Source organism: Diadema setosum, chromosome 19, assembly GCF_964275005.1.
Source record: "Diadema setosum chromosome 19, eeDiaSeto1, whole genome shotgun sequence".
Classification (NCBI taxonomy): domain Eukaryota; kingdom Metazoa; phylum Echinodermata; class Echinoidea; order Diadematoida; family Diadematidae; genus Diadema; species Diadema setosum.
Genome location: NC_092703.1, coordinates 35,887,213 through 35,914,914, shown reverse-complemented (window position 1 = coordinate 35,914,914; position 27,702 = coordinate 35,887,213). Strand labels below are relative to the sequence as shown.

The 27,702-nt window shown below is 36.7% G+C and overlaps 1 protein-coding gene across 3 annotated transcripts; it reads left to right on the top strand.

The window, feature by feature from the left end:
- LOC140242547 (choline/ethanolaminephosphotransferase 1-like) lies at window positions 1-26,929 on the top strand. Of its 3 annotated transcripts, XR_011902140.1 has the most exons (6): window positions 1-115; window positions 4,004-4,247; window positions 17,095-17,242; window positions 20,360-20,501; window positions 25,134-25,280; window positions 26,777-26,929. XR_011902140.1 is itself a non-coding variant. In XM_072322288.1 (5 exons), exons 1-5 carry the CDS (start codon window positions 90-92, stop codon window positions 22,596-22,598), a joined length of 792 nt encoding a protein of 263 aa, XP_072178389.1. In that variant the 5' UTR covers window positions 1-89; the 3' UTR covers window positions 22,599-23,306. The 3 variants fall into 3 exon arrangements, 2 of the variants coding, with proteins under 2 accessions (XP_072178389.1, XP_072178390.1); XM_072322288.1 differs by lacking the exons at window positions 25,134-25,280; window positions 26,777-26,929 and adding an exon at window positions 22,367-23,306; XM_072322289.1 differs by lacking the exons at window positions 25,134-25,280; window positions 26,777-26,929 and having other exon boundaries at window positions 20,360-21,873.
- The last annotated feature ends 773 nt before the right edge of the window (window positions 26,930-27,702 follow it).

Below are 27,702 nucleotides of genomic sequence, written 5' to 3'. Positions count from 1 at the left end.
CCATCGAACTCCCACCAGCCAGCTAGCAGGGCGAAGTAACCTCGCTACGCTTCGATTGACAGAGTCGGATCCCGCTGGCATCCCAGACCATGGTTGTGGACGAAAAGAGAGGCGGGTAATGAGTAAAGCCGCATTCTTCTTAGTTGACACTTGACGTAGACTGCCTAGAGATAAGATAAAGTAGCACTGTTTTTGTTTCACCATATTTCTGACGGTCTGTCCTACGTACATCTTTCTTGAAATGATTTTCTTTGAGTTTGAATTTCATTTTTAAGAGGGTCCCCTGTCTGTGCGCATCAAAATCCTGATCCATGAACTGTCTTTCGGCTCGCTCTGGGAGGAAAGGGGAGGGGCCAAAATATTGATTCCCCCCCCCCCCCCCCCGTGAACACTTTGTTGGTTTTGGCGACCCCCGTCCACCTGATGGGCAGTGTGAAACCTATAAATTGTAGAATTAAGCATTTGTGTTCCCATGGTAACCTTGTGCTTTGCCTTTGGTTTGCCTAGAATTGACTTTCAATCTAACCGTTCCTGATTCCTATTGCACGTATTGCGCTCACCTCACAGCATGACTACAATGTCTACGATGTACAAAGCAATTTTAGTGTAACCGAAGATGTTGATACAGTGTAGATGGTGTTCAGCATATTACAATACACTAATATTCAAGTAAAATGGAGTAAGCATGATTATTTTTGTGAATTGAAGATACAATAACTGATCAGATGGACAACTATTATAGTGAAAGATCAAGGGAAATTTTGCTAGTTTGCAAATGATTGAAAGAGAATGGTACCCAAATATAGGCGAATGTGGATCAATTGTGTGAACATATTTCCATATCAAATGAAAGAGCACTTGACTTCACCTCTTTCAAAAACAAAACAAAAACAAAAAACTGGAATCAGACTTAGTATCAAGAAGAGGAAATGTCTACTTTTTCGAAATTGTTGAAACCTGATCTTCATACATTTCTTAACATTATTTGTTTGCCATGCATGATAACACAACTTGGTGTGGTTTTCTCATCCAGCAATTGGATGTTGGCACTGAAAATTTGAAAAATCACAACTTTTGAATTCACTGTCCATTTTTTTTTTTTGTGTGTGTGTGACTTTACTGATGTGTTCTGCGCATAATGTTGCATTCACTCAATTCACATTGAAGATGAGCTAGTGCTTTAAATCCTAGAAACCACATTTTTTTTTTTGGGGGGGGGGGGTTGATGATGTGTCTTTTACTTTTTGCTTTATATTTGTTGTCAGTGTTTATCAGGTAGAATATGAAATTATCTTTGATTTGGGCTATCACTGATCCTTGAATTGATATTGCATTTTAAAATTTTATAAATGGGTTTCATTCTTTTTAAAGTCAGCTTGAATATTAAGGGTATTCTTAAAGGGGCATTTTCAAACTTTGTTTCAAAATAATGGTAGTGGATTTATGATAAAACATCATGCAATGGTCACTCAGCACTACTGAGCCATGTCACGTTGTGAAGATGAAGACATTGTGATGGTTTAATATTCAAAAGAAAAACATGCCACTTGTGGAGGCAAAGATTGCATTATCTTTAAAGGCCTAATTAAATAAAATTACCATTTACTGATGAAACAAAAAAGACCCAGCATAAGTGCTTTAAAATAGTTCTGAAATCTGAGACAGGGATAGAAACAAGCACTGTAAAAATTTGAATCTACTGTATATAATCAATGTTAAGTATACCCAAAGTGTGAACAATAGTTTTAATAAAAATGTTTCCAGACTTAAACCGTCTACAGTTATGGTTTCTTGAGAAAAATACTGATATCTCTTAATATTTTAGCCTAAATGATATTGGGTAATTCCATTAAAAAGGGTCCCACTAGTTAAATGCCCCTTCTATTTGCTTCATATTGTCATTGCTTAAAATTACATACCCTAAATCAATTTTACTTCTGAATACTCTTATTCAGGTAAGTATCTTCCTTTTCAAAGTAAGAGAAATTGCTCTTTCAAAGTTCCCTATGAATTTTGACAAAAAGTGCAAAATCACAACGTTTTTGGGCAAAATTGTGTGACATTTTACTGTAACACCAGTTAGACAGATTTATAGCTTGTTTGTGGATTAAACTCTATTTTAAGGGGTCAAAAATGATAAAAGACGAGCAAATTTTGAACACTAAAAATATAATTCATGCATCAATTGATACACATTTGCGCAACGTAAATCCCAAGAAAGACATTTCACGTTTAAGTTTTGGTGTCCCTGTAATTGCTTACACGAGAAACCTTAATTTATGAGTGTGGAATCCATATTAAGGACCAGTGTTGAACTGTTTGTTGTTATTTTGGTAGCAATCACATAGTTTAAAAGATTTCAAGAGAAAATTGGGGTAAAATAAATAAATTTGAAAAAAAGACCAAATTATAATTTTCACACACGTGGCTTTTGGTGTCCCCCTAAATATTACGTCGGGGCACAGTGATAGCTAATTTTTTGTGTCTTATCTCAACAATAATTGCTCCTCATTAGCATATTTTACAATGTACAGTGTAGCTGTGGTTTTTTTTTTTTTTTGTAACAGGTATCAAAAATTGACCACTCTATTAATTTGAAAAAAAAAATGCAAAAATAATATTTGGTGTCCCCCTTACACGAGAAACATTGAAGAATCTTTTTCCTGGCCAAAAATAGGGGTTGTGTCATTTTTTCAATAGTATAGTTAATTTCTTACTTCAGAATAATCACTTCTATTGAAACAAACATAGAACTAGTTTGAAATATGTGGTAAGATGCCAAAATGGATGGTTCACCGTGTATTAGGGGGACACCAATGGTGTCCTCTTTACATGGTGAACCAGTTTTTCCCCATACACTGCAATTTGGTATGCTGACTTCCTTCAATTTCAGTTTAGAATGTTAATTTTCAATCAGTTTTCAAGGGACTTACTCGATATGAATGTTTTTTAAAGTTATGTTGAACAAAAATCTGATTTTCTGATTTTATTGGCAAAATAGGCATGTCACAAAGTGGGTCCCTATTTTATGGAATTACTCTTTATTGCAAAAATTTCATATGGAAGGATGTTTTGTGATACAACAGAGCTGCACATATGCATCAAATGTGATATCTTGAACAATTTTTAAATATCTGCTCCCAAAGGTTAAAAGAACCTTTAATATCAATATGATACCATACTATATTTGAAATATCAAATGATGTAATGGTACCGGTATGACAAATGTCACCGCATTCAGTAAAGAAGAATGTTACAAGGTCCTCATCAAAATAGATCACTGACCAGTGTGGTGAATAGTAAAAAGTGTAAAGCATAGACTTATCTTCAAAACTGCATAACGGTTAGAAACTACTAAATAATATGACTGATTGCCACACATTGCTACACAAACTGAAATATAATTTTATAAATTTGTTTTTGATATTTCATGATTTTTTTTTAATACATTGGTCTGGTGCATTAGTCATATTCTAATGAAAAGTAGATACAGTTGTATTTTCCTTTTTTTAAAAGAAAGAAAATGATTTGTAAAATCAAAGCAATTTAATCTGTTCAGGTGTCAGATTGGAACATCAGTATGTATAGTACATAATGTACATACATGTATCTCATGCATTTACTACTTAGAAATTAGAATTCAAGGTCGGACAAGTACAATGTAGGTGTACCTAGTTTTTCTATGTTTTACTGGTCCATTCCTGAAAAATATACTGGTCTGACAGTGATTTTTACTGGTCAGGGTCCATCAGACCCTTGCCAGTGTGCAGTATTCTTTCAACAGATGGGTTTGCTATTTATGATTTTGATATTTGCAATTATGATTTCATGATGTGATTAAGTGATTTTATTGCATAATCCAAGCTTATCTTAAACAGCAACATTTTGTGTTTGATCTTGCAAAATAGATTACATTTTTGTATAATTTCATTTGAATCATTCGAAAGATAATCTCTGTGATATGTAGTCAAATCAAGAATGATTTTTCTCTCACATTCTCCAGCTTATTGTATCGATGTCTCACGTTTGACAAGATGAGCAAGGGAGAGGTGGCGGGAGTCCGCTATCATAGTTACCATGTACGTGGCTCCACCCTCCTACATCCAGTGATGAACCTCTTTTGGGAGTGGTTGGTGGCCAAAGTGCCCCACTGGCTGTCCAGCAACCTGCTGACCAGTGCGGGACTGGTGCTAAATATTGTGACCGGTCTGCTGTTTCTCCACTACTGCCCGACAGCCACTGAAGAGGTAAGACACTTAACTATGCATCTGGACGCATTGTACTACCTGTGCCCTGTTTTATGAAGATTTATAATTGATTATATAGTTAATTTCTATGGTAAGTCTATGGCAGCCTGTGTGGTAAGGAAATTTATAATTTTGATAATCTTTTGATGAAACGGGGCCCAGGTACGCTACATATTCATGGGTACAAGGATTAGAATTACCTTGGTATGAGGACTTAAAATCCCCAACTCAATTTCAGAGAGAAATGAAGTAAAAACAAACAAACAAACTAAACAAAATGTTCTCAAAAATATGGGTGTAGTCAGTGTAGAAAGTCCCAATGTTTTGTGCTTAAAATCATGATCAACTTATTTGAACATAGAAACCCCCCCCCCAAAAAAAAAAAAAAAAAAAAAATATATATATATATATATATATATATATATACATGTATATATATAATATGTGTGCACTGGGCACAACTAAACAATGATAGGTTCTAAAGGTTGTTCACTTACCTCATTTCGTTAATATCCTCTGCTTCCTGTTTATTTTCCCTGACCCTTCTAATGCCTCCACCATGAAGTGTTTTCAGGTTATCTGTCCTTCTGTCCGTCCACCCTTCTGTCTGTAGTCAATTTTGTGGATAGCAAAAATAAAAAGCTGTTTGAGGTACCCTAAGGAAAATTGGTATACATACATGAGTTGGTGAAGTTGTGCCTATCAACTTTTGGGTGCACGTGATCAAGGTCAAAGGTCAAGGTCAAAAGCCCAAAATTTTACTATATCTCCCATATCTATGCAATGCCTGAAGGTATATTCTTGAAACTTAGTGTATACATTTACTACCAAATAAAGATTCTCTAGAGAGAGTTTTGGGCCATGAGGTCAGAGGTCAAGTTAGAGTAATTATTACCGTAAGTGAAACCCTTGCATCATTTTCCTAACCATACTTAACAAGCTTAATCAAATATTACTGTATTGATAAGATATTTTTTTCTTTTTGCAAATTGTTATTTTTGCTGTTCAAAGGTCATTTGCAAAATAATGACAATCAAATCAAATCAATAAATCACTGCAGTAATTAAAGCTGGAATGCTATTACATAAAAAAATTAATCATTCTCAAGGGAGTGTAGTGCAGAGATATAAGGGATCTTGGTGTTCCCTGAGGATCCTTGGGCAAGGACTAGGTACCGATTGAGTTTTCAACCGTCTTTCCACCATGGCTATCCCTGTAGGCAGAGAATCATACAGTATAGCTGTTTGTAAGACAACCTGAAGATGCATTCAGTATTTTATGACCTTATAGAGGTTTCACCAAGGTTGTATCTGAATTGCAGCCAGGAATAACAGAGGCCTGATAGCCATTCTTTTTCTTTCATTTGACAGTACATTTGTCTTTGATATCATCATGTGTCTGAACAAAATGCAACGATGCTGCATAGTATCATATCACACGTACGAGTATAGAGTTCATAATACTAGGAACACAGTTTTTTCTTCTTCTTGTCCAGTATTTATTACTGGGATGGATGATTTGACTACAAATACCTGCTAGGAAGCAGTTTTGAATGGAATTTTGATTCATTAATTACTCTATTTGCCTTTTCATGCAATAAAGTTTATCTTGAAGTTGTACAGAATTGTACATCTCATGGATGGATAACCCAATTCTGATGGGAGGATTGCTTTTGTGAATACTTTTAAAGGGACTGTACAGTACTGGTTGAGGTGGGGATTCATTTTTTGAACATTCTTAAGTGAGATAATGAAAAGCCTCTTATGAAATATGAAAGAGCATGTAATTTTAAGAAGGATTGAATGTTTATTTGATGAAAATTGGTTTTCAAATGGCTGAGATATCCAAAAAAGTGCTAATAATAAAAAGCGACATGCCACAACTTTATTAGGATCTCTTTGTTTCACCTTGTTTTGGGATATCTCAGCCATTTCAAAACCGATTTTCATTGAATAAAATTTTGATACCCCCTAGAACTACATGCTCTTTGACATCTCATAGAGTGGTTTCTGAATATCTTGCAAAACGTTAAAAGCTAAATCCTCACCTCGACCAGAAAATTTTCTACGAAAATGATACTGAGCCCTAATTTTCTCCAAATATTAATCATATGTCAAACAAAATTCTTGAAACGTTTCAAGATAATCCATCAAGTCTTTCTGTGACTTATGCTGAATCAAGCATTTTGATGATTTTCCTTTTTTCAGAAAAAATATCAAAAAATGTTTTTTTCCTTAAAATTTCAATCTAGTTATCACAATAACCCACAAAAATGGTATCAACTTGTAGAAAATTTTATTCTCTTTCATATGACATCAAATTTGTTGAAATCTGATGTTTCTATCAAATTCTATCTTTCAAATAACAAATTCAGTAACTATGGCGGCCATCTTGGACGCCATCTTGGATTTGGAGGATTTCGCAAAAAAATTTTTGAGGTAGACCAGTGGAATGTTATTTGTTACAATTAAAACTTGAAAATAAGCAAGGTCTTCTTAGTTTATAGAGAGAGTGGATCTCACTCGAAAAGTAGGCGAGTTTTGGGTTTTGGTCCTCCGGTTACAACTGCGAACTTGTCATACACTATTTTCTCCAAAACAATATTGTGTCTGTGGTTACTCAACTGAACATCTGTGTCATGGAGAAGATTTTTTTGACAAGCAAAAAATGTTGTCCAATCTATCCAGCCCAGCAGTTACAACTCCTGAACACAAAGTTGGACAGACTCTAGATTTGACTAATTTCTCGAAAATTGTCAACTTGCATTCATAAAATGGGCAACTGTGAATCTCACTATAAATCTTACATTGGAGAGATTTTTCAATTCAAATTCATAAGGTCATTGAAAATCTGCATGAAATCAGAAAAAGTAGCACAACATGTTATTTGAGATACAACCTGTAAAAGCATTGACTTAGTCTTTTAAAGTGCAATATCGATTTAAGTATCAGTGACAGCCCAAATCAAGTTCTTATTCTACCTGATGAAACATTGACAATGAATATAAAGCAAAAAGTACAAGATGCAGCACCCCCCCCCCCCCAAAAAAAAAAAAGAAAAAAAAAAAGTGGTTTCTAGGATGTGGGAGGTTAAGACCAGGTTCTCAAAAAAATACCCAGGATGTGAAGGAGAATTTTTGTGAATCACTCATTACCAGCATTAGGATTTCATTTACTGTGAACTTGCTTGATCACTCTTGCAGTAGTTAAAAAAAAACAGAAAAAAGAAATGTTTAAGTTTAAGAAAAATTTTACCCTACATGGATGAAGACATGTTTTAAAATGCAAGCTGAAAGATTTTCTTTTGTCCCCTTGGATTGGATTTTATCGTGAAAAAAAAAATGACTATATTAGTCTACGTTATGATTATGAAACTCTATTCGTAGAGCTTCTATGATCCTTCAAACATTTTCATTCACTACTATTAACTGTTTGGATAAATTCTTCTTTAAACTGCCTTTACCTTTGCTGTTATACATTTGTATGTCAGAGAGCATTTTTCCTGTGTCAATTTGTGTGGAATGCCAGTTGCAATTTGCAAAAATTTCATTCTGTGAAAAAGGCCGTCGATTCCAATTTGCAAAAAAAATTTCATGTTGCAAAATATTGCAGTACACTGTGAAATACCATGGTATAATAGGGTGGTAATTCACACTTTCTAGAAAATATCGAATTAGAGTGAATGATGTCACAAAGTACCACCATTTTTATGGCAATTTTTTTTTTTCTCTCTGTCATGACCTGACACTTGACCTGTCTATTCCATGCAGGAACACTTCTAGCCAGGAATACTAAGATAATTTTATTTTGTGAATGGTATCTATTTGCCATGGTATTTCGACAATGAGAACAGCACCAACAAAGTGGGCATCTTTGAATGTTCTTTACACTACAGATAAATGTTGGTATATAAATGCTTTTCATCATCATCATCATCATCACTATCATCGACAAATCACTATACTTTGAAGAATTTCTAGTCTTTGGGCCACTCAGGCTTTTAGAAATAATTCAAAAATGTATATTTTTATTTCATATGTCATGTTATGCACCATTTTAATGAGGATTAAAAAAAAAAACATAGCATTTTTTCACCAACAAGAATTCATTTTGATAAATTTCAGCTAATGTATTACAATATCTTATGCCAAACATGAAATTTCATCTTGAAAGATACCATATTTTCTTTTTGTTTTTATGCCTCCGCCACGAAGTGGTGCCGGAGGCATTATGTTTTCGGGTTGTCCGTCCGTCCGTCCGTCCGTCCGTCCGTCCGTCCGTCCGTCCGTCCTTCCGTCCGTCCGTAATGAATTTTGTGGACAAGGTAACTATCAAAACCTGTTAAGGTATCCTAATGAAACTTGGCATGTATGTGTATTAGGGGGTGAAGTTGTGCCTATCAACTTTTGGGTGCACATGCTCAAGGTCAAAGGTCAAAAGGTCAAGATCAAATACATAAAATGTCACTATTTCCACCATATCTATTGAATGCCTGAAGATATTTTCTTGAAACCTAGTGTATATATGTATTACCCAATTAAGATTCTCTGGTGAAAGTTTGGGTCATGAGGTCAAAGGTCAAAGGTCAAAAGGTCAGGGTCAAATACATAACATTTCACTATTTCCACCATATCTATTGAATGCCTGAAGATATTTTCTTGAAACTTAGTGTATACATGTCTTACCCAATTAAGATTCTCTGGTGAAGGTTTGGGTCATGAGATCAAAGATCAAAGGTCAAAAGGTCAGGGTCAAATACATAAGATATCACTATTTCCACCATATCTATTGAATGCCTGAAGATATTTTCTTGAAACTTAGTGTATACATGTATTACCCAATTAAGATTCTCTGGTGAAAGTTTAGGTCATGAGGTCAAAGGTCAAAGGTCAAAAGGTCAAGTAAAAATATTAAAACTTCTTTTTTTTTCTCCGTACCTTGGAAAATTGTTCAAGGTATCTTCATGGAACATAGTATATACATGTACTGACTGGAATTTATTATCTAGAGAATGTAGGGTTCATGGGGTCAAAGGTCAGGGGTCAAAGGTCAAGTGCAACACTTCAAAATTTTACTATTTCCCTCATATTTATGCAATGCCAGCAGGGTTATTTTTTTTTTTTACACTTGGTGTATGCATGTGTAACCTAATAGAAATTCTCTGGAAAGTTTTTTTTTTTCTTCTTTTTTTGCCTCAAAAGTCAAAAGGTCAAAGATCAAGTGAAAGTGCTGAACTAACTTTTTCCTCCATATCTCGGAAGTGGCTCAAGTTATCTTGAAAGTTAGTACATATTATGCATGTTCTACGTGAAAGTGATTATCTTATGAATTTTAGGGTCAAGGGCCAGATGAAAATGGTAACAATTTACTATTCAATTCAGAAATTCACACCAATTCTCCACACCTTTACCTTGAAAATTACTCAATGCCTGAATGTATGAATGGGTCAAAGTCAAGTTAAAGTCCTTAAATCCCTAGATACATGCTCTCCTATTCATCCAATTAAACCTAGGTCAAGGAAGATGAACATTCAACACATTTGTGACAAATTTGTTATTTCAATATTTTGCCAATTTTGTGAAAATGTAGTCACACACTGTCCACATGTACTATCTAGACCTATTGGGAAAATCATGCATTATGGCGGAGGCATACCAGTCGCCAAAGCGACATTTCTAGTTTAAATATGAAAAGTAATATTTTCCTAAGTGTACTTTCAGGTTTTTCAAATATTCCATCTAATTGTGTAGATTAGTATGTTAAGAAGCCAATTATGCAGTAAATTTCTAGGTATTTATCTCTTTTTTTTATATTTGAGTGATCATGAAGCATGTCTGTCATCCATGTAATGCATCTATGATCATTTTTCTCCCGTACCTGGTGCAAAAAAATGCATAGTTTATTAGTATATATTTTGACATAATTTGTAAGTGTCAAATTTCATTTTTATTAGGAAAGCTCATTTTTTTTTCTGTAGTACTTTGATTGAAATGAATGGATTTATATGTTCCAGGAAATACTGAGTTTTCGCCAAAATACCGGCTATTATTATCAAAATGATACAAAATGTACCATTTTGGCCACTGAAGTGGCCCTGCTGCAGTTTTATGGGTTAATGCCATAATTAATTCAAATATGAATACACCTGGTGATGATGGTGAGTTTTTCTTGTATGTATGGATCTGTGACAGTGTTTCAATCTGAGAAGACTGTACATTGAAGCCAGCTGCCATGTAGTGTGCTTTAGCATGCACAGACAGGGATAATGGGGAAGCGATGCAGATCTTCAACAGAAACCAAGGACATAAACAGTGTGAATATCACAATATTGACTGGCACAATACCTGCTTGTTTTGCTGTCGTGAATAGGAGGTGCCTTCTGTACGAATAATAATCATGGCCACTTCAATAATTGTGTGTTAAGTAGATTAGATGGTGTGTTATTCCAGTATACTGGAATAACATGAGTTTGCCATGATATGATATATCACAGCAAACAGAGGTAAGACCATTGATTCCAATGTAGAAATACCTGAAGTGGAGGCACAAGTGTATGTGCATGCATAATCATGGGACTCTCAAGTTTGAAATCTTTGATACTATATTTTTCCATCTTTGCTGAATTATTAAAGCTCTTTTTTTAATAGTACAGGTCATCATTGGCAACCACAATATAATAAAAAATGTACCTGATGTTTATCGTGTTTGTGGTTAAAGAGTCATCCTAGGTTAGGTAGTTCACCTGATGATTCTCAGAGCTGATGGATAAAATATGTGCATATTCCATCTACTAATTAGAATGCAAGAAAAAAACAAACAAACATTGAATTCCAACAGAAATACAGAAATACATAGACTACAAAACTTCCTGTGTATTAGCCTCTCCAAACCTGAAGAGTTCCAAACTTTTGTGTGTGTGCGTGTGTATATCTAATTTCTTTCTTAATTTTTTTTTCTGATCTATTACAATGTACGTTCTTCTGCTTCATGCAAAGAAATATGATACTATGATGGAATTCCCCTTTAACCTACACTGAACTAACTTTCACTGGAATGATAGTTGGACCTTCAGATGTAATTGTTAATACCAACATACATGTATGTTCAGCAAGTAAGAAAAGTCGGGAAATGTAAACACTTCATCACCAGCCAGAGATATGAATCATATTGAATCTTATATATTGAATCTTGTACACTGTGTAGTACTAGTAGCCAGGATCCTGTACACTGTGCCCTGTCTTTTTTTTCAGTGGTTTTATTTTAAAGGTCCAGTTTACCTTTGGGAGCAGTGATTTCAAAAATGTTCAAGATATCACATTTGATGCATATGTGTAGGTCTGTTGTATCATAAAACATCCTACCATATGGAATATTTGCAGTAAAACCTAAAATATAAGGAAATATGAGGGTTTTTCTCAATAAACCGTAACTGTATACGGTTTAGTCTGGAAACATTTTTATTATAGCTATTGTTCACATTTCGTGTATTTAACAACACTTAACATCGATTATACGGATTCAAATTTTGACAGTGGTTGTTTCTATCCCTAACTCACATTTTAGAACTATTTTAAAGCACTAATGCTTTCATCTGCAAGTGGTAAATTATGCCTTTAACCACTTCAGCAACTCCTTGGGAGTTCTGATTTGCAAAATGTGCTGGCAAATTATATGGTATATATTGTAATTCAATATGAGGTTGCTTCCTTCAAAAGTGAATGCTGTGAAAGAGATGAATGGTAAAATGTGGGTGTAGGTTTCTGTGTTACCAAAATGCCAGGTAAATTAGTTTAGCAGACTAGGCAATTGGTCCTGATATTAAAGGGATGGTACAGTATTGGTGGAGATGAGAATTGGGCTTTTAACTTTTTGCGAGATACCAAAAAATGCTTATGATATAGTACAGAATATACCATTTTAAGAGGAATTCAAAGTTTATTTGATGAAAATCGGGTTTGGAATGACTGAAACATCTAAAAACAAAGTAAAACAAAGCGATCATAATGTGGGTCCCACACTTTATTAGAATTGCTCTTTTTTGGATATCTCAGCCATTTCAAAACCAATTTTCATCAAATAAATGTTGAATTCCTCATAGAATAATATGCTCTTTCATATTTCATAAGAGGTTTCTCATTATCTCACAAAAAAACGTTAGAAACCTGAAATTAGGTCTCAACCAGAACTGTACGATCCCTTTAAGCAGTGTGATAAGAGCAAGAAGTTGGGAATGAAACACGAGGGAAGTGTGAATGCAGCAATATTAGTAGAACACTTAGATCATGAAATTTGGGGGAAAACCACACAATCCATTCAAAAGTTATGAATTCTAAAAGGTGTTGATGTAGCCATAGCTGGATGAGAAGTTACTAGACAGCAGGTTGTGATAATACACAAGAACAATAAGAGAATGAAAAGAAAATTCAACAAAATTTCTACATCAAAATTTCATTTTTTTTTTTAAATGAAAGGTACACATTTCCTTGACTTTTTACTGACTAAAAATGTGAAGGGTAATATTATTCCCCCTGCTTTCTGAAAGAAATAGGTCAAGTGCTTTTTCGTTGTGATGGAAAAATAAAGTGAATGAAGGATGAGCCAATTTTTTTTTTTTTTTTATAATACATCTTTGCCATTCCTGTGCACCCCTACATGATTTTGTGACAAACTTGTTATCTGTGGGATATCTACAATACAAAACTATGAACCATGGCAAAACAAGCTAGTAGAACTGCTACACTAGTTGCTGAGACAATGTTTGCACAAGGGTCTCTGCAAAGTGTGTGACCTGGATGATGCATGCTCATAAAAAATTGAAATAGAGATTTAGATAGAACTGCATACCGAAAGCATGTAAGCAGAGAGTAGATTTGCGTGGATCAATGTCGCTGTATGTGGCGGCAGAGACAATGTAGTATTTGTACAGACTGTTCGTGTGTGACTGAGTCATTGTAGTTCAAGTTCAAGTTCAAGGTTTATTTAACCAATTCATTAAACATTTGACATTTTACAAAAGGATACAGCATTTAAAGAATAATGAATGGTTTGGGACCCCAAAAGAAGCAGAGCTTGTAAAAAAGGGGTCCCGGATAAACATATAAAACAAAACATACTAAAGTTTTAAACATACTAACAAGAAGTATAATAGTAACATATTTACATAGGACAGATGCAACACAACCACACACACACACACACACATTCAATCACACAAACACGTGTCATTCAGTGTATGTGGCATGTTCGGCCTTGAGGACTTTTCCATGGAAAATTTCCTGTTCTCAGTAACATACATGTACAGTTGAACCTCTCTTATCCAGCCTCCCTTTATCCGGATCTCTCTATTTTATGGACACAATCTCGCCGTGATTTTTTTTTTTACACGAGGAAAGGGGGGTTCCCAACTCCTTGAGAACTCCTACACAAACACACATGAATTACATATTACTTCCAACATGATTAACATACATTACATCAAATTTCCTTCCAAATTGCTTACCTTCAGACATTTTAACATCCCTAAACATCCCCAAATCATCGCAAGAACATGGACAGATTATGCGCTCGAGTCCTCTCATATCGCATTGCCACACATAGGTCCATACACAGCCGTCGATATGACTAGATAGACATGCATTGTTTCGAGTCATTGGCTGAGCAACGAATGATATTGAACACTCAAAATTTTTAAGCGTAGTTTCGTCGACTCGTACTGTTTATTTTCAAGATCTACTTGATACATTTCTTAATAATTATTTAGGTAAATCATCCCAAGAATTTATAAAAGAAAACGATTTCATTCTTGCAAACACGAACCTCTATTTTGGGGTCTGTTGCTGAGTGTAACAATGAAAAGGTTGCAGTATACACATTACTACATGTGGTACTACAATGGGCAACATCAGTACATGTGTATTATGTACATGTATTTATAAAGCAGTGAGTCTCCCGTATCCGGCCAAATCCCTTATCCGGATGAGCCCCGGTCCCGACTTGTCCGGATACGAGAGGTTCAACTGTACATGCATTAATGCCATCAGCAAAATGAAGGACTTCACAGTTGAACAGTTGATAAGAGAGTCACCTTGTCTCTTTCACGTGACTCATATTATGGGAAGGTACAGTATTGGTGGAGATGAGAATTGGGCTTTTAACTTTTTTGCGAGATACCAAGAAAACACTTATGAAATAGTACAGAGCATACCATTTTAAGAGGAATTCAAAGTTTATTTCATAAAAATTGGGTTTGGAATGACTGAAACATCCAAAAACAAAGTAAAACAAAGCCATCGTGATAAAAGATGGGTCCCACACTTTATTAGAATCGCTCTGTTTTGGATATCTCAGCCATTTCAAAATCAATTTTCATCAAATAAACGTTGAATTCCTCATGGAATTACATGGTCTTTCATGTTTCATAAGAGGTTTCTCATTATCTCACCAAAAATGTTAGAAACCTGAAATTAGGTCTCAACCAAAATATGATCCCTTTAAAGCGAAATTTCACTTCTTGTTCAAGGAGGCTCTAAGTCAAGGGAACTCAAAGTGCATTGTGCATGTTTGTTGCAACTGGACAAAAAATGAGAAAATAACTGAGTTCAAGAAACATTTTTCTTGTTTTTGTAAAGACATTGTTTGTATCAATGTAAAATAAATGAGACAATCATGCCAAAACTCCATTGCTCTTGACATGAGTAATATCCTAAAAAATCATTCTTTAATAATATTTCAGCTTCTAATGCATTGTAAATCTCCTTTGAGCCATCATTGATAGACTACCATTTGTACATTCACAGAATTTAATGGGAAGATTTGCTGACATTTTTGTAGTCGATTCATTAAAGAAAAAAGAACATCCAGCATAGGATTTGAATCATATTATATTCTTTGTGCATCTGCAATTACAAAGAAATGCAAATCAGCAGTACTTTATCTTTAAGCATATTTTATAACATGTGGATTATTATGAAGGTAACAGTGCAGTCATATGACCAATATGACTGCATTGATGTTATTCTTTCATGACAGTGTGGATATTTCACCAATACTGAGATGGGCATAGTTTCTACAATCTATTTGCCTTTGCCCCAAGCTTTTGCAAACTTGTTACTGTCTGCTGTATTCACAATGCAATTTGACCCTTTGAGGTAGGTCTTAGGCTTTGCTTCCCTACATGTTTGTGTGCAGAAACTGTTCCAGCACTGTCTTCACAGTCTGATGAAGATCTGCTAATTAAAGGGGCATAGTCCCGGAAGTGTAGATGGCGCTGTTGATGATACTGCCGATCATCGTTAGCATTGATACGAAGATTACCGAAGTTGAGCTGTCATCAAAAGTAAAGTGCGTAGGTGTTGCTAAGTAACGTTGCCTTTGTTGTCTTCTTTACGCATCGCGCAGTCTGTAGTAATGCCAGGGTGCGTGCATATGTGCTTGTTATTGTGACATCACAAAAGAAGTTTGCTAGAGCTGTCATCCCTCTCAGCCGAATCATGAGCCGAACTGTGATCGGACCACTGACTACACTGAATCGGACTTCTTTGGACTCGGGAAAGTGGGCCAAAGCGTATGCGCCAAAGAGAAGTCGATAGCGTAGGTCTCTATAGGAAACTTGCGCCGTGCGCCCGCGTACGCATTTGACTAAAACACCGGGACCATGCACCTTTAATATAATTGTAGCTAGTACTTGATTCTGAAAGAGAAACATAGACTGCATCAGTGTACTACATGACATTGTAGGCCTACAAATGTACACTTCAAATCAGACCATCACACAACGAAATTATGACAGTGCTGATGGTGACAATTTTGACCATGAGAATAGTAACAGTGATGATTAAAGGGATCGTATAGTTGTGGTTGAGACCTAACTTCAGGTTTCTAACATTTTGTTGTTGTTGTTTTTTGTGAGATAATGAGAAACCTCTTTCAGGGAATTATATGAAAGAGAATGTAATTCCAAGATTGATTCTACGTTTCTTTGATGAAAATTAGTTTTGAAATGGCTGGGTACATTGGTATTATCCAAAATAGAGCAATCCTACATGTAGTAAAAGGTGGGACCCACCTTTTATTAGGATCGCTTTGTTTTACTTTGTTTTTAGATGTCTCTGCCATCCCAGAACCAATTTTCATGTAATAAACTTTAAATTCCTCCTAGAATGGTATGCTCTGTATTATTTCATAAGTAGGTTTTGGTATCTCGCAAAAGGTTAAATAAGCCCAATCCTCATCTCCACCAATACTTGTATCATCCCTTTAACATCATCACAACAATGACTACCGGTAATTGGAAAATGAATTATTATGTACAGTACTTTTCCACACATGTAGTCCCTTTTCATAGCGTGTAAAAGCATTTGTGTACCAAGATTGGATGGATAATGTATCATTGTTTGTATATTATTGTATTATATTGTATCATTATTTTGTTTAGCATGGAACAAAACAAAAACCATGAGGTATTTGGAGTCGCTTGGTGTCATTTAGATATGGTCATCAAATTCCTGGATAACCTTTGATGTGAAATATCAATAACCCAGTTTTCTTCTGTTATTAGTGGAAAAATGAGCAAAGAAAAAAACCATAGTAGCAAAACGTCATACAGGTACAGTGTCGTTTGATAGAATGTCCATTTTCAAGTCAGTTACATTTTACACCATATTGATACAATTAACCGTTGTAGTGTGCATGATGCACATCAGTGCATACATGAACTTAAATGTAACATCAAATCATCAAACCAAAGAGTGTGCTCTTTGAACGTGATGGGTTGAATGATCAAGTGAGCTAGAAAGTAGTAATGACTGTATGACGCCCTCATTGTTGACTTGATTTCCTTTCCTCCCCAGGCACCGGGCTGGCTCTACCTGTTTGCTTGTGTGTCAGCCTTTACCTACCAGACCTTGGACTGCATCGATGGCAAACATCAGTTTCGAACTGGCTGTAACAACGATGTGGCTGAGATTTTCGACCACGCATTCGATGCTTTTTCCAACAGTAAGCTCACTACACCTTTTAATGTGTATCAGTTTAAGAGAATATTTATTAAAGGTACTTTTTACCATTGGGAGCAGTGATTTAAAAAATGTTCGAGATATCACATTTGATGCATACAATGTATGTGTAGGTCAGCTGTATCACAAAACATCCTACCATATAAAAATTTTGCAATAAAGCCTGAAATATTTAAGTAAATATCACTACTTTTCTCAGTAAACCATAACTGTAGACGGTTTAGTCAAGAAACATTTTTATGAAAGTTATTGTTCACATATTGTGAATTTGACAACGAATTAACACTGATTATACTGATTCAAGTTTTTACATTGGTTGTTTCTATCCCTAACTCACATGTCAGAGCTACTTTGAAGCACTAAAGCTGGGTTTTTGTTTCATCTGCAAATGGTAAATAATGCCTTTAAGAATCCTTTAGATTATAAAATTACATATAAAACAAACATTGATTTTTTAGTCTTCTAGGAGTAGCCATGATGAGAAAAAAAAAAGTTATGGGGGTACAAATATTTAGATCCCCCCCCCCTCTCTTTTTATAACTCATGGCTGACACTGATGAATACAGGTTATTGGGACATATTTATGTCAATGGAGGGCAGTTTGTCAATCAATAGCAATAATTTGTGTTATACAGGTCTGTAAATTGTGAACCTGTGTGCTTTGTCTGCTACTTGTCATGCATGCTGAAACATACTTCTGATACAATACTTTGCTGATCAATTTGAATGGGCATGTGGAAAATTTGATAGAGTTTTACCGACGGTATTAACCGGTTGAGGACAGACTGATTTACTTAAAACACACATTTCCCATAGACATCTGCCCAAGTATACTTGGGACTCGTTGTGTCAATATGGCCTTCTTGTTGGACTGATGCACATCAATTGCTACAACTGAGTGGACTAGCTCACTACAATGTAGGTCAAGTTTGATAGGTTTTACTGAATAGGCCTACTGATGGAAAAGTAGGACAAGTTTCTCTATTAAAAACTGCATACAACTGTATGAGCAGGCTAGAGTGGGCTTGCTACTTTGTCCGTAACCAAGTCAAGTTTGAATTGGTATGACATCCCTAGGCTATACTGAATTCTGATGGAAAATCTGGACAACTAATTTACTCCAAGTGCCTGTAGGCATACTAATACAGTGTATGCATATTTTTGGTTATAGCATATATTTTTCCCATTCCCCCAAGAATTTATTCACTTCCATTCAAATAATACCAAAAACAGCAATTCAATTCAGTATTACTTTACAACGTAAAAATAATGTAAGCATTTTGTTTACATCAATGCACCGCACCTTGCCTGATCAGAGCATGCGCTTTAGTGCATGTATGTAAACCTCCACTTCTATTATACAGCTTGAACCCCAAGTTCGTAGACCTTACATGCCAAAAGACAGAAAAATCCTTCAAAAATCTACAAAAATTCCCGGATCACTACCAGAATTGAATGAGGTGTTCTATGTGTCAATGTCAAGATTTTATGCAAGTTTCTGATGCTCACCTAACCTCCCCCTTCCTAGGCGGAGGTAATTAGGAAAGGCAATGATTGAAACTATCATTTCAATTTTCATCATAACAAGTAAAATGAAAACAAAATACAGTAAAATTAAAAAAAAGAAATGGATGTTCTATCTGAAACGAACAACCCATCCCCCTCCAGCATCTCTCCTTAGCTGCCCTTCTTTAACCAAAACACTTCTACCACTGTCCAGAACAACAAAAACCCTCCATACTTACATCTGTCCTCCCCCTTTAAATCCAGCCTATTACCAAACGGACATCCGTTATTCCTCTCATCCCATATATACCAGTATCTTTGTGAAAATGCTACCTGTATATGTACATATCCTGTCAAGTTAAAAGTTAATTGTGGTGGTGAGATGCTTTTGAATTTGCAGAAGGAGGCATCATAATCAATTGTACCATCACACGACCGTGATTTGGCAGAACTATGTACAGTTGAACCTCTCGTATCCGGACAAGTCGGGACCGGGGCTCATCCGGATAAGGGATTTGGCCGGATACGGGAGACTCAATGCTTTATACATGTACATATACATGTACATACACATGTACTGATGTAGCCCATTGTAGTACCACATGTAGTAATGTGTATACTGCAACCGTTTCATTGTTACACTCAGTAACAGACCCCCAAATAGAGGTGTATGTTAATGTTGGAAGTAATATGTAATTCATGTGTGTTTGTGTAGGAGTTCCCAAGGAGTTGGGAATCCCCCTTTCCTCCCGTAATTATTATAAAAAAAAAAACAAAAGAAAAAAATCACGGCGAGATTGCGTCCGTATAATAGAGAGATCCGGATAAAGGGAGGCCGGATAAGAGAGGTTCAACTGTATCTCAATTTTTTTTTACATTTTTTGTGTTTGGGGGGCTTATTGAGTTTTTCATAACATCATGCTTAATATGTTAAAATATGATGTTATAACTCTTTGCAACTTTTTAAATTTAAATTCTCAAATATCAAGATTTCGGGGTAAAAATGACGTCATTGAGCTGGCAGAACTACATAACTTGAGATATGTAGCAGGTAACTGTAATGATAGTTACGTAGTTTTGCCTGATCGTACTCCTTCATTGAGGTAGCTTGAGTGGCTAGCAGAACTACGAATCTCAAGTTCCGATCCGTATGCACGTGTCATATTTGTACACAATCTATGAGATTCTCATGATCATGCAGCGAACTATGTATCTTACGAAATACGTATTTTACATTAACCCCCCATCCTGGTCCAGCAGCCACCCACTAAAAAAAAAACATTCAGTGGCCCCTACCTCTGAAAAATGCTATCTGTGCATCCTGTTGTGGTGGTGAGTAGATGCTTTTGTGTTAATTTAGAATTGCGAAGAGAGGCAGCTGAATCAAAGGTTCAATAGTCAAATTGCGCAAATTTTCATCTAGTGCCCTTCCTTCTCGTAGCAATTCCACATTTGATTCCAGGGTTTTATTCCCTTTTTGCCTTTCTTGTCTTCGTCTCTGTGTGCCTTTTCTGTCTGTCTGTCTGTATGTATGCTTGTATGTCTTCGATCCTTCTCTCCAATCCCTCTATGCCTGTGTTCAATCGTGTTCCAGGTCTCCTTGCCGTAGAGATGGCCTGCATGCTTCAGATTGGATCCCACCCCAACCTTGTCCTAGTCTTTGAACTGGCCACCATCACTCTGTTTTATGAAACCCAGTGGCTGAATTACGTAACAGGATACATGAATTTTGGCAAGTAAGTACTGCTATACCATAACTCGGTCACTGATATCAGACCGTCTATATGTTTTGCATGTGTGTCCACTTTGCTTTAGAGTGAATTTTGTGAATAGTAAACAGAAAACATAGTCGACTGTTTGAAGAATCTTTTGCCATCGTTTGTGGCACATGTACTTTGTTGTGTTAAGAGCGTATTAAAGCCCATCACATCCATATCAACTGGACACAAATTAATGAAGAGTCTGGTTCAGGAGTTTTCAGATTTGTTCAAGAGGAGCAAATGGTTTGACAAAAACAAAATGTGCCTATAGTTTTCTCTTGATATGCCATGAAGGAGAAAAATGATTAAGAAAAAAAGAAAAAATGTAGTTGGTACAAAGCAAATTTAAGCCACCAAGCTTTGTGCAAAAGCAGTTCCATTGAATCAAAAACATGTAGTTACACAGAAAGATTTTAGTATAAAGTCAGGTTGACTTGTTAGTTCAAACATTTGTACTGCTGTGAAGTGCACATTTCACATAGGCATATGCATGATAACAACAACTTGGTTTTCTCCCATATTGGAATGTGACAAGAATGTGACTAGCTGTCTTGAAAAGGACAATTCTGGACCATAAATAAATTGATTTTAAAAAAGGCATTCAAACAATTTACAAGCGTAACATTTTTTTTTCCCAAAATATGATCAATGGTAAAAAAGTTATGGAATGTTGAAGATTTGCTAATTTTTGCAAAACAGTTCTCAAACAGTTATTATGATTATGCAAATGAGTGAGCTGACAATGTCATCACCCCACAGTTTTCCATTGAACAAGGACTAAAAACCTGATGGAAAAAAAAAATCAATTTTTCTGACATACATGTAACATTGTATATCATTCTGGTAAAAAATGTTATTTCTCATTAAATGCTTTCTAGAAATAATCAGATATATTAGGATTTGAAACTGGGCATAATTGCATTTGAACAAAGTAAAAAATGGGAAATTTCAAGATCTTGTGTACAAACTATATGCAAGTTGTAAGGTGAGGACATCATCAACTCACTCATTTGCACATTCACACTGAACATGCAAGAACAGTTTTGTGAAAAAAAAAGCAGAACTTCACAACATCTTAACTTCCCTCTGATCTTGATCAAATACTTGCTGTTGTGCTTAGAAACTTTTACCCTTTCTTGTCAGACTGTTTAAAGTTTGAACGTGTCCTTAATTGTCCTTTAAGCTTGCTGAGTCAAGTGTCGACAAATCGCTCTTGGCTGCAGACGTGTGCTCTTCCTTATTTGCTACGTGATACAAGCATGCAGACATGTAGAATTCTAATTGCGCCTAGAAGCTAGACGGATCGCTGAGTAAGAAGCCAACATCCTGTCGGTCTGTCTGTCTGTCTGTCTGTCTGTTTTTCTGTTTTTCTCAAGTCTGCGGTGAGATTACCTCCTTTGGATATTATCCCCATGATAATCTCTTTTATTTTCTGACCCACCAGACTCGGCTGCATGTGACACAAAGTAAATTCGTTCCTGACCCAGGAAATAACAATAAAGAGGGGTATATTTGCTTGTTCAGTCTATAGTGTTTCTTCTTAATTGCTATACAACCTATACTGTGTCTGTGTGGACTTTGTGCCTGCTATGTACAATAGATGGTATAACAATATTATATCAGTTGTTAGAGTCATGCCTTCTCGTACCTGACCTAGATCCACTCTAAGGTCAAACAGTATCATTGTTGTTGTTCTTTTCCCCTCTACAGTCTCATCCATTCACCAGTCTCAACACTGCAGATAAAATTAACTCTGTTGTTTTTTTTTGCCTCTCTTTCCTTCTTTGTTTGCATTTTTCCCCCCCACGTGATGTGCGTGTCAATTTCACCCCTTTGATCAGGATCGACGTGACCGAAGGCTTGCTTATGTACTGTGGCATGCTCCTCCTGACGTCTGTGTACGGACCGCGTCTATGGATGACTCAGGTGAATGAATTCCGGGCCAGTTTTAACCCCGAGTGGCGGAAGGACACGGCTCCGAGCTCTAATAGCGACCGCTTCTCTCATACATCTCACCTTTCTAGATTACATCCTTCCATAAACACCTATCACATTAATTTGCTCAGATATTAATTAATTGTCACATAGTCACACCACATCATGCATAATTGTTGATGCTTACATGTCACAACTGGGTGCCATTGTTCAGTCTGCATTCATTGTCATTTATTATTTAATACACTTATCACTATGTTCCTTGTGCTGTGAATATGATATATTTTTTTATCATATCCTTCACTATCATAGAAGTAAACCATGATGATGTACATTCCAAGAATGGTGAAGTCTGTGGATTTTAACAAATCATAGTTTAGGTGAAATAATAAAGGAAGTAGATAAGATGAGCCAGAATGTATGATTTCAGTCAAATAATTCACTCAGGTCTTGGGTCTTAATTCATTTATCCATTCATTCAAATGGTTTTAGTCATCTTATTCATCAAAAAGTCTGAAGACTATACAGTGTGAGTACACATAGACATGACTTTGAAAAACAAAATGTGTTTGCACAGGATTGCCAAGTTGCAAAGCATATAAAACAAATAAACATACAGTTAAAAATCATATAAAACACTTACAAAGTCACATTTAAAACCAAAACCTAAGAGATTTAATACTTGTTATTGTCCATGTAAAAAGTTCCTTCAAATATGGGAGGTGAAGAAGAGTGAATTGATTCATCGGAAGCTACTAAGGCTGGATGGTCCTCACATATATCGTCCACATTATCTGATTTCTTCAAGTGCAAGCATCCATCCATGATTAAATGATATGTCTAACAGCTTAACCCATTCCTTCCGCAATTCTCTGAGTGCCTTTAATGCCCCCAAACGAGATTCTTTTCGCCCGTCGACAGAGAGGCACACAGCTTGGTAATACAGCTGTTTGAAGGCAGTCAAGCGGTTCATTGTGTCCCCCTTTCTACGGTCAACTACATGTGCCCGTGAACAATAGAAATATCGATCGGGTGCGAGGTATGAATAGAGCGTGCGCTGATGAGCTCTCAGAATCTTTTGTTCTAAGCAAAACCAGGTACCTGAATGAGGTGACTGGGGTCAGCGAACCCGCATTTCTAACTGATCTCAGCCTTGATCATTATGTACATTTTCGTACGAGTTTACAGCAGAACAAGCAAAACACTAAATCAGGAAAAGGTACATAATACTGTAAAACCCCCTTTTTTAAACAGCAGGAGAACAAATACTGATAGAATAAACTCTGATCTTTTTATCAAACCCACTTTTCTGAGCATTTTAACACAAAGAAACATGGATTTAGGTCACTGAAGCAGGCACCCTTGTCTTCATTTTGGGAACCTGGTAAACCAGGTTCCCGTATATCAGTTGCTCCCACGGGAACCTGGTAAACCAGGTTCCCGTAAGGAACGGGTTAATAGAGCCGGATTGTGTGGTGTCGAGTAGACGAGGGTACATATTACTTGCAAGCTAATCGAGAGAGTTTGTAGCAAACAAGTTGATGGCTCTCATCAGGAGGTTGTGCTAGACAGGTAAGTAGTAAGATATAAATCGTACTTGGCCACTCTGTAAGAGAGTGCATCTGTGTTCAAAAGGGGAATGGTGCCCTTCACAACACCTGCCATCCATTATATTTTCTTTACCAGCTCATCCGCTGCGTCAAGCCTCAAACCCAGAATGGCAAGTTGCCCCCCTTGGATTTGATCCGCATCTGGGTCAGATTTGTGACTGAGTAGATCCCCGTCTGATTTACTCTGTCATCGTTTCATCACTTTGAATTATACATTTTGTTTTAGCTCAATTTTCTTGACAACATCCAGAACTCAAACTGGGAGGTGTGGACCTGTCATGAATTTTGTGTTGTGTGATCAATATTCAAACTTCAGTCATTCTCTGCTGTTACTAATAGTAGAGTATGCAAAATTTTAAGTAACACTCAAGATGATGAAAAAAAAGGATACTATGACCAGTAAGAATGCAACATGAACTAAAATGAGTGTTTTCTTTTAAATATTTGATCCATGTGTCCACTTTGTGCATCCATAATGTTGGAGTTTGCAGTCTGAATAAGACTTGAACCAAGCACGGCTGTGAAAGAGGGCAACCTAGACGGCTGACCACTGACCACAAGCTGACCATGATGTATGCAGCCAGTAGCGGTCATTGGACAGTCCAGCCTGTGCAACCTTCCAAAGAATTTACACCATCACACTCAGATTCACAGACCTCTAGCAGGTCCAAATAAAGGGAGCTGCTTAGCCGGACCGTGGGGATTTTAAATTCATATCTGGACCACATCTGAGATGCAACTCTTATCCACCAGATAGCGGTCATCTGGTCTGGCTCTGATGCAGTTGGGGGAGACAGCATGACTGGTATGAAATTATCTACCAAGCACAATTAAGGGGAGCCAGCCAAATAAAGAACCTGTGATTGTTGTGTTCCCGAAGAAGCCAATAGAATTGATCTGGAGATTTGGAGATTGAGGTGTTGTCCACTACCTGATCACGACCAGTGGTTATGGTTTCTTGTAGTAAAGAATAAATAAATAATTCATGACTTTGAACACTGTTCTCTGTGTACTCTAGCATGTTTCTCATTTGCCGAGATTCTTCGCGTTTCCATTTCACCAGGCTCCATGGATCGGTGTGGAGCTGCGTTATCTCATCCTGGGCTTCGGTGTGATCACATTTCTCAGCTGCACAGTTTCCACCCTGCATGAAATCTACACTGCCCGACAGCCCACATCCAAGGCAACCAAGACAGGGCCCATTGTTGCTGTAAGAGACCCATAAATCCCTTTGTTTTCATCTCACGCAGTCCTTATCATTCAGCAGTAAGGAGAAGTCAGATTTGTGAAGAAACCTTCCTACCAAGATTTTAATCATTGTAGGAGAATTTGCCTTGTAGAGACTCTTGACAAAACAAGTTCTTTTTTATTCCTTGTTTCCATTTGACTGTTGTATGAAAGATGCTGTGCTGCATTTATGCTTTGTTATATATCTCCTACTGTAAAATTGTGTGGTCTATTCGCCGCATAAGATTAAATTTTGCATGTTTTTAAGTCTGCAGTAGCAAGACATCAAATAGTTGAACAGTATGTACATATTGCAAGCAAAAATATTCACATACTTTAATTTCGTGTGTATTGTCTATTTCAACACGGTGAAAATTTGCTTTTTTACAGTATAGCATTCTTATAATGCTGTGCTTTTTAGCTCACCTGAGCCAAAGGCTCAAGTGAGCTATTGTGATCGCCCATCGTCCGTCGTCTGTCGTCCGTTGTGCGTAAACTTTTTACATTTTCATCTTCTTCTTGAAAACCCCAAGACCGATTTTCATCAAACTTGGCAGGTAGCATCCCTAGGGGGTTAGGAACTCAATTTGTCAAAATGGGCACCATGCCCCACCCAGGGGGCCCCCAGGGGGCCCAAACCCCCCAAAATTAAGGAATCTGTAAAAATCTTCTTCTCTAGAACCAGAAGTGATAGAGCTAAGTTAATACTATGAGTTAGTACATTAATGACTGTAGTTTCAAGTTTGTTCATGGCAGAATCAGGGGTGCCCCCCTTGGGACCCAGGTGAGGGGGGTGGGGAGGGGTCCTAATGGGGCCTAAATTGTACATTTTCATCTTCTTCTTGAGAACCCCATGACTCATTTTCACCAAACTTGGCAGGTAGCATCCGTAGGGGGTTAGGATCTCAATTTGTTAAAATGGGCACCATACCCCACCCAGGGGGGCCCCCTGGGGAGGGGGGGGGGAACGAAACCCCCCAAAATGAAGGAATCTTTAAAAATCTTCTCTAGAATCAGAAGTTATAGAGCTAAGATAATACTATGAGTGAGTACATTTATGACTGTAGTTTCAAGTTTGTTCATAGCAGATCCAGGGGTGCCCCTCTTGGGGGGCAGGGGGGGGGGGGGTTGGGAATGTCCAAATGGGGTCCTGAATTGTACATTTCCATCTTCTTCCTGAAAACCTCATGATGGATTTTCGTCAAACTTGGCAGGTAGCATCCCTTGGGGGTCAGGATCTCAATTTATCAAAATGGGCACCATGCCCCACCCAGAGGGCCCCAGGGGGCCCCAATCTCCCCAAATGAAGGAATCTTAAAAATTTGGGCCCTTATTGTACATTTTCATCCTCTACTTGAGAATGCCTGGTCAAATTTTAGTAGAGCTGTGAATAATTTAGATTAGTGACTGTGTGAAAGGTGAACTTGCGATACTCAGGTGAGCGCTAGACCCGCAGGTCTCTTGTTGCTTTTTGTCCAGGACTTTGGAAAACTGCCCCCTATCTACCCAATGGTGGCGCTTGTCAGTCTGACAGTCTTACTCTGGGTCTCACCCGGAAGTAATTCTATCTACCAACGACCCTGTGTCTTCATGCTCATCGTTGGAGCTGCTGCTGCAAAGATCACTACAAAGATTATTGTGAGTACATCAGTATCATATTTTGGATCAAAAATTCATCCTCTTAGTTATTGGTTGAAGAACTTCATGTGATTTTCAGAAAGGTTGCATATTTGACACTCTGTGGTATGATATGTGGAAAATGACATCACTTTTTATGACATTATTTTCCAAATAGTGCATTATTTGTGAAAGGATGTTACAATGCGCATGTGACCAAAGATTATAAATGTGTGCTCAGTGGTGCACTGTGTGTGCTTTTTAATCATTGATGGTGACATTATCATTGCATTGTTCAGTCATTGTTGAAACCCTCTACTTGCATCCACTAAATTACTTCTTGCCTCATTTTGTCCATCTTCTTGTTTGAATGTTTGATCCAAAATATCGAACAAATTTACTCTCCCTAATTTTGAGTTTCTTGTTTAAAGTATGGGCCTCGATGCCTTTAGTAGTACTTACTATTCACTTTAAGTGTATCCCTCAGTAAACAGTACTATGTTTGAGTCACCCGTGCTCATAGAGGGAACTCACAGCAAAGTATAATTGTATTACAGTTTTGTACATTTGCATGAAAGATGATATAATCCCCTCAATTATTTATTTGTCCTATTGTTTATTCAATGATTAATCTCTGTAGTATTCATTCATTCATTCATTCTTTCATTGATACATTCATACATACATTCATTCATTCATTGATACATTCATTCATTCATTCATTCATTCATTCATTCATTCAGTCAGTCAGTCAGTCAGTCATTTGTACATGCATACATACATACATT